The 8,444-nt window shown below is 46.7% G+C and overlaps 1 protein-coding gene across 1 annotated transcript in view; it reads left to right on the forward strand.

The window, feature by feature from the left end:
- Window positions 1–5,799, forward strand: part of LOC109372785 (phospholipase A2 inhibitor and Ly6/PLAUR domain-containing protein) — an 11,559-nt gene extending 5,760 nt beyond the window's left edge. The window contains exons 2-6 of the mRNA XM_019626231.1: window positions 924–1,025; window positions 1,253–1,396; window positions 3,310–3,453; window positions 5,162–5,302; window positions 5,780–5,799. Coding sequence (XP_019481776.1) covers window positions 924–1,025; window positions 1,253–1,396; window positions 3,310–3,453; window positions 5,162–5,302; window positions 5,780–5,799 — 551 coding nt within the window. The remainder of the gene's footprint in view (window positions 1–923; window positions 1,026–1,252; window positions 1,397–3,309; window positions 3,454–5,161; window positions 5,303–5,779) is intronic.
- The last annotated feature ends 2,645 nt before the right edge of the window (window positions 5,800–8,444 follow it).

Raw genomic sequence — 8,444 nt, forward strand, 5'->3', positions numbered from 1 at the left:
CTCACGCTGGCTGCTGGCTACACACGGTAGCCCATGGCAACCCACTGCCACAGGGGCTGCAGCCTACGCCGTTGCCGGCGACTCACGGCAGCCCAGCTCCAGGTTGAGCTGTTGTTCAGCATCTTAGCTGTAGAAGACAGTGTCACTGGCCCTCATATGTGGGATCCGAACCGGGACCCTCTGGCGTCCCAAGCCAGTTCTTAACCATCGCGCCACTCGGCCGGCCCTCGGGGAGCTTTTTAAGAGCTTAGAGTAGTATTGGGCCATAAGTAGGCCTGTCTGAAGTGAGACTCTTATTGATAGTCAGGAATAATAACTATTATTCCTTTACTTTGTCTGCCTACCTCCCCCTTGGTTCTATTGCAGCCAGTGCTGGCCCAGGTTGGGAATTAAGCAGCCTAGAACCTAGCCAGGATGTCACTGTGTGGTTTTGGGTGAGACTCCAAGTCCACCTGGCTTCAGTTTCCTCCTCTCTGAGAGGAAGGTCAGCAGTTTTCAGACTGCTTCTGAGAACCTGGAGGCTTCTTGGAAGAGCCTCGGGGCCTCTCTGGAAGTCAAGAAGGCTGACTGGACAGGTGTGATCCTCCCAGCCCAGACTAAGTCGGGAAATTCCACTTGTATCTGTTTTCCTCTGAGCTTGCAAGGGGGGTGTTATTCAGAGAAAGAGCTCCACGGAGAGAGCTGGTGGATAAGATAGAGACTGCCAGCAGCTCCAGCTTAGAGACACCCGTCCGCATCTCTAAACCTTGGCCCACGCTGTTTAGCCCACCGGAAGCCATTTGCACACCTTCAAAAAAATGTTTCTTGACCTCCCAATAGCCTTCCCACCCCCCAGTCCTTATTCCTGTTGTTGAATCTCTCTCTCTCTCCCTCTCTCTCTCCTTCTCAAATTGCAGGGTCTGATCACTCCTCTCTCCTCACAGGGACCTCCAGGACATGTCCAGACTGCTCTTTGCTGGGAAACTGCACCGAGAGAACTTGTCCTCACGCCCAGGATTCCTGCTTGTTCAGCCAGATGCAGCTGGGTGGGGACTGGAGGGGGCTGGGCAGAGATGATGGACACAGTGGGTGGGCAGGGGCTAGAGGGCAAAGGCACGAATGAGGTGCTTTTAAGGTGCAGGGCAGGGGTGCTCTCAACGCCCGCTGAGGTCCCAGATTGACCTCTGGGGATTGCTACAGAGGAGCAGAGGTCTGGGAGGGCTTGGGGAGGCGGTGGTGTCTCTAATCTCCCCTCTTCAACCTCTATCCCCAGAAAATGGGACTCTCATCAAGAACGGGTCATGTGTGTCCCCTCGGGAATGCCGTGAAGGTGTCTATGCCTTGACCTATGGACCCCACTCAAGTTTCTGGGTCACCATGGCCTGTTGTGACAACTGCAGCCAGGTTACCCAACCAGGTTTGTCATACACCCAGTGGGGTGTCATGGGAGCTTGGCCTCGGTTTGCAATTCTGCCTGCCTGATGGGGGCAAGGAGAACCTTTGTCTTCTCATCTGGAAAATGGGTGGACAAAGTTTTGCAGAGGATGCAACCAGCGCAAGGCTGGTATGTAGTAAGCACTCCCTAAATTGTAGCTGTGCTTATTGGAGGACTAAAGGAAAGCCCCCAGACTCTCTTTTCTCCTGGAGAGGGGCTCCCCTGAAGGCAAGTTAAGCAGAACAAGAAATGGTATGGGTGGCCACAGGCCCAGGTAGGACAAGGCCAGCAAGGCACCTACGGTGCACAGTTTAAGGAGACGCTTGCTCTCAAGTGCTGACTCTACTTGGACAACCTTGACAGTGAGTGCCTTCTCACTGACCTCACTCTAGATCTGGCCCTGAGTGGTGATAAAGATCACTATTTGTGGCTTGGTCATTTCTCCAAAAAGGAACTTGTATTTGGCAGGGGTAGCAATGGGGGAGACCTGAGATAGCTGCACACTCGGGACTACTAGCCATCCTTTCAAACTGCTGGGGTGTCTCTCCTCCTAAACTGTGCACCTCAACCAAATAAAACAGCCAGGTCCAAGCCGAGAGGTGGATGTGCTATTCAGAATATAAAATGTCAGTTACCATTAAAGCTGCTTTGAGCAAAAGACCCATGAGTGAAGAAAGATCGAAGAGACTACCTTGAAATACTTGGAGTAATTGTCTTTTGGTTGAGGATTGACTGGAGCACTGTGCAGTAGAAATATAATGTGAACCATATATGTAATGAAAGTTTTTCCAGTAGCCACGTTAAAAAGTTACAAAGAGGGACGGCCAGTTAGGTCAGTTGGCTAGAGTGCAGTGCTTATAACACCAAGGTTGCCAGTTCGATTCCCGCATGGGCCACTGAGCTGTGCCCTCCACAACTAGATTGAAACAACCACTTGACTTGGAGCTAATGGGTCCTGGAAAAACACACTGTTCCTCAATAATAATAATAATAATAATAATAATAATAATAATAATAATAAGTTACAAAGAAACAGGTGAAATTAGTTTTAATCATATATTTTATGTAAGATAACCTAAAATATGATCTCAACATGTATGTAATCAGTATAATATCATTAGTGAGCTATTTTACATTCTTTGTTCACACTTAGCCTCTGAAATTCAGGTGTCTTATGCTTGTAGCACATCGCTAAAGGAACCAGCCACATTTCCAGTGCCGACTAGCCACAGGTGGACAGTGGCCATGTATTAGCCAGCACGGTTCTATAGTTATGTTTTCTGAGTCTGCTTTTCAGTATCTGCCGATGTTTTGATATAAACCCACATTAAACCACTTTGTGGCTTAGTTTTGTTTCAGGAAAAATATGCTTAAACAGCTTCCTCTTAAGTGTTTCAACTCTCTAAGAAAGTTAATCAGATGGTGGGGAACCCGGAAGCCACAGTCCCATGCTTTTGCAGAACACACAATATCTTAAAACCTAAAATAACAGGATCGCTTTTGAATCTCTTTTGAAAGTCAAGGTCTTTAAAGGAGGGCTTTTGTCTCTGTGGTCAGTGCTGTGTCCCCAGAATAGGGCCTAGCACACAGTAGGTGCTTGACAAATATTTGTAGAATGAATAAAAGAACCTTTAGGATCCATCCCAAAGGTTCGTTCCTTTAGGACAAATGAACAGTGTGGGGCCAGCCCCATCTTTGGCTCTGTTCACTGTTCCTCAGAGTAAGTCTTCCAGAACTGAAGGAGGTGACTGAGACCAAGCTGGTCCCACTTTGGAGGCAAATGCTCCAGATGGTGGCGGGTGGAGGCAGTGAGAACAGAGGGCTGCAGGGGAAAGGAGGGCTGGAGGGGGTGTTCCTTAGCCCCCATCCCACCTAACTATACTCACTCCCACCAGAGGCAGGACCCAATGGCCAGCCCAACGGGATGAAGTGTCATTACTGTTCTGGAGATAAGTTGGCTCCGTGTGACTCCACCAGAGTCATGAACTGCACCGGACACCAGACTGTGTGTGTCACCCTCAACGGGACATGGAGCGGAGGTAAGGGCTCCCTTCAGGAGGTCATTTGCATGGCAGGCCTCCTGCTCACCTGCACAAATGTGTCAAGGTGCATTTGCATGTGTGTTCTGGTTATGTGTTGCTATTTAGCAAATCACTCACACACATAGTGGCTTAAAACAACAACCATCTTATTAGCTCTCTTATGGTTTCTGTGACTTGGGAATTCATTAAGAGCTCAGCTGGACAGTCCTGGATCTGTCACAAGGTTGCAGTCAGAGGGTGGTGGCTGGAGCTAGAACTGCAGGGCTGAGGGCAAGTCAGGGCTTGCTGAGCATCTCTGTCACACATGTAGACTCAGGGCCTTTCCGCGTGGTCTCTTCACATTGGTTAGATTGAGCTTCCTCACGGCATGGCTGCCACCATCTTTATATGGCGGCTGAAGACTTCAAGGGCAAGTATTCCAGCAAACCAGGTGGCAGCTGCGTGGTCTTTTATGGTTTAGCCTTGGAAGTCACATCATGTTCTTTCTACCATGCTTTATTAGTTGAAAGAGTCACAAAAGCCCATCTGGTATCAAGGGAAGAGGTGTAGACCCTCACTTCTTGATGTGCCAAAGCATTTGCAGATATAGTTTAAAATCCCCACTATGTGTTTGCAAATGGTTGGAGCAGAGGCTTTTTGAGCAAAAGACTTAGCATAGAACCACACTGACTAGAAGATACACTAACTATGAAGTGAGCAGAGGGATAGAGAAGTGGCCTGGGTTTCTGTTCTTAACAGACTGGTGGACTAGATCCTTTAAAGGGTCTTCCTGCCACAAACAGTGGCATACTGGAAAGGTGGGGAGGGAGAACAGGAGTGGTGGGAGTGGTCCACCCTGGCAGAGAAGAGTATTTTAATCACTATCATTGTTTAGAAATGCTGGTATATGGTGATAATAAAAAGCAGGTTGACTTTTTGTTGGCGTTATTGTTTTCAAATGCTTTATGAACACTACACCTCCTTATAGCCTGCTCCCAGGATAGATTGTTCCCACTCCCCATCTCCCTTGGTATGCCACTGTTTACAGATGAACTAGATGCTCTACAAAAATATTTTTCCATGCTTGTTGGGGCTTACGGGAAGTTAGGGAAATTTCCAAGTATCCCCAACAAAATTTAAAAGGGAACAAAAATCAGAACGAGAGCAGTGAACAAATAGGAAAGGCATAGTGGCTCTGAGAGCGAGTGCTGATAACAGCCTGCTTTGGGTGACTAAGTCTTGGGTCAGCAGTGTGGTTGGGGAACTGATACTTAGACTCCCACATATGCCAGGGACCTTGGGAGGAGGCTGAAATGATCCCAGATTGGTAGCACCTCCTGGCTCTCAGTACAAACCAAGGCAAATCCTCTCCAGGGAAAAGCTGCCAGAATTCCCACAGATCAACACCAACCAAACATGAGTTCACAATCAGAGTGCATAAAATGCACAAGGAAACAAGCCACCATGAGAGGCAGACGAAGCAACAAACAATAGATGTAGGCCCACAAGGAATCCAGCTATTGTAGTTATCAATTCCAGAATAGAACTATAGGTGATATATTTGAAGGAATAAAGATAGAATCACAAAAATGAGCTGTCAGCAAGAGGTTGTAAGAAATGGCCAGGCAGATTGGAAAGTGAATCAAACAGAACTATTGAGAGAGACAGGGAAAGATAGACATCAAGGCTCTGAGCCTCCCCCTACAGCTTCCCCCTCTTTCTCCAGGGAGTCCCCAAATCTTGAAGGGATGTGCTACACCAGATTTCTGCAAACTGCAAGTGAACACCACCCTGGGCCTGGAAACATCTGGATTTCATCTCATGACTGGGCCTGAATGCAACTACGGGCCTCCAACCCCCCAGCCAGGTGCTTTGAACCCTGACCTTCTAAGACTCTTCCCTCTCTGCCCTCCCTGGATCCCACTTGTCCTCCCCAATCCTGTGTGTTTCCCGGTTTTCCCTTCCCCCCTACCATAATGTTTCTCCCAGGGAGCGCAGTTACTCACATGCGTGTACACATGCTTAAACACACACACACATACACACATGCACACACACACCACCTGATACACCCAGGAGCAGGAATTCCCACTGGCACATATCCACACATCTACGAATATTCGCATTTATATCCTGGCATCCAAAACACACCTACAGAAGAGCCCCCATTTCTAAACACGACCATCCTGTTGTGTAAGAGAAATTAGAGATCTCAATTTGGCTTAAGTGAGAAATATGATGGTCTTTTCTTTCTTTTCTTCACTTCCCTACTTGTGAAAGAAGATTTGCCAACCATGTTCTTTTGGCTTACCAAAGAACATTGACAATAGTTTTTGTCTTCCAGAAAAGAGAGGTGCTAATTGAGATAGTACTTCCCAGGGCAGCAGCTTTCTAAGTGAGACAACTGGACAGAATTACAGACGTTTCAGAGGTGAGAAAGGCAATTTTCAAACCCGGGTAGAGCAGCAGTTCCTTAACTCTGGGGACATGGAAGACACTTTTGCTGGAAACCACAGCAAGGACGGTTCTGTGAGGCAGAAGAGGATCTGTTTGCTGAGTCTGCAGGCAAAACGGGAACATTCTCACCTTCGCATCCTCTGATAACCAGCTGCTAGGAGTTTTACTTTTCAAAACTAAGCAGTGGATTAAACTAAGGATCACAACAAGAAAAAAAAAAAGGCAGACCTGGGAACTCAGAATTTACAATATGGAAAGGAAAAAGGGCAAAATGGGATTTCTAACAACTGGAACATGGGACATGGAACTTTTTCATCTACAGTCCCTACAGACACATAACATACCTGTGCAGGGCCACATTGGTTGTCAGAGCTATACAGGTGGACTGGGAAAGAGACAGGTACAAATTGCTCAAACGTACAATAGCGCCAAATATTCGTATGCACACACAAACAGATTACTAACATCTACAAACGGTCACATCTGTACACCAGTGTATACATCCAAGCACCCCAAGCTTTGCTGGAAACACAGACACACACAGACACAGAAACACACACACACACACACAAAACCACCCTTACACACATCCACATAAACACATGCTCTCTTCAAACGGATATACACATAGATACCTACTCGCACCTACTCGAGTTCAACATTGGCATGCTCAACCATGTGTGCACAGAGAGAAACAGGCCTGCATGCTCGTACACACAAACTGTACCATGGAAGAAGAGCACACACGTGGTATATTTGCACAGTCACAGGCACATACCAAGATGCCCAGAAATGTACACACACACACACGCGCACACACACACACACACACACACACGCGCGCGCGCGCACACACACACGCACACACCCAGGCAGTCCTCCAGCCAGTTCATCTTCCTCTCTCCCCAGGCCCCGATGCAACTTCGATTCACAACAAGACTAAGGTCACCACCTGTTTCACCTGCTCAGACCTCCACCATTGCGACCCTCTCTCCTGCCCGGAAGATAGGAACTACTGCCTTCAGACGGCGGGTATCCTGGGTGAGTGCCCCTGGGACAGGATCGGGTGAGGGAGGCAGAAACAGGTATGGCTGGAGGCACAGCAAGGCCTCTCCTTGCCTTCCTGTGTTTGCTATCTTGACTCCAGCCATGGTAGCCTTTTGCCACCCCTGGAGGACAGAGGCTGGTTGCAGGGGAGGACGTGAGTTTAAAACCTGATGCCACCTTTGTTTTAGCTATTGCTGAATAACAAATCAACTCAAAATGTAGTGGCTTGACAAACAACACAGAAACAAACCCACAGATACAGAGAACAAATTGGTGGTCGTCAGGTGGGAGAGGGTTGGGAGGATGGGTGAAAAAGGTGAAGGGATTAAAAAATACAAATTGGTAGATACAAAATAGTCATGGGGATGTAAAGTACAGCATAGGGAATATAGTCAATAATGTTGTAATAACTGTGTATGGTGTCAGGTGGGTGCTAGACTAGTCAGGGTGATCACTTTGTAAGGTATGTATAAATGCCTAATTGCTATGTTGTACACCTGAAACTAATATAATATTGTGTGTCAACTGTAACTGAAAAATAACTTTTTAAAAATGTCGTAGCTTCACTAGTCACAAAAAGACAAATACATTGCATGATTCCACTTACATGAGGAAATAAAATAGCCAAAATCAAGGAAAACAGAAAGTAGAATGGTGGTTTCCAGGGGCTGGGGGGAGGGGAAATGGAGAGTTGTTTGAAGGGTAGAGAGTTCTAGTTTTTCAAAATGAAAACATTTAGAGTTCTGTTTCACAAGAATATGAATATAGTTAACACTACTGAACTGTACACTCAAAAATGGTTATGAGGATACATTTTATATAATGTGGGTTTGTTTTTTTTGTTTTTTTTGGGTTTGTTTTACCACAATTAAAGAAAAAAACTTCATGCCTTAAAACAACAATGATTTATTATTTCTCACCATTCTGTGGGTTGACCGGGCTCAGCTAGGCAGTTCTTCTGCTCCAAGGAGTGAAGGCTGAGGTCACATATATGGCTGCATTCAGCTGGGAACTCTACTGGGACTGGGAGGTTCAGTACAGCCTCTCACCTTCCAGGACCTCTCTCCACGTGGTCTGTCATCAGTCTGTAGCCTAGCTGAGTTTCTTTATGGTATATTGGCTGGCTTCCGAGGAAGAAGAAGTAGAAACCAGCGGCTCTTAAAGCATTAAGCCCAGAACTGGCATAGTGTCACTTCTGTCACAGTCTATTGATTAGAGCAAGTCATGAGGCCAACCCAGAGTTAAGGGGTGAGAAAATAGATTCCACCTTGTGATGTTTTGTGTAGTAAGGGTGATGGGGTGTGAGGAGTGTAGGGTTAAAGAAACGTAAGAGTCAATTATAGAGTTAAAGTGAGGCCAGGGGGCTGTAGTTTTTTTCAGAACTGAGCCCCAAATCGGGCCAATGTGAAACTTTAAAGAAGTGAAACTTGTTTTTTTATAAAGTCCGTGTGATAAGTGTCTTATGGCTAATTTTCATCAACCAGCCCCACTGTATTCCAACACCT

The sequence above is a fragment of the Hipposideros armiger genome, unplaced genomic scaffold (genome assembly GCF_001890085.2).
Source record: "Hipposideros armiger isolate ML-2016 unplaced genomic scaffold, ASM189008v1 scaffold_664, whole genome shotgun sequence".
In the NCBI taxonomy this organism is placed as follows: Eukaryota; Metazoa; Chordata; class Mammalia; order Chiroptera; family Hipposideridae; genus Hipposideros; species Hipposideros armiger.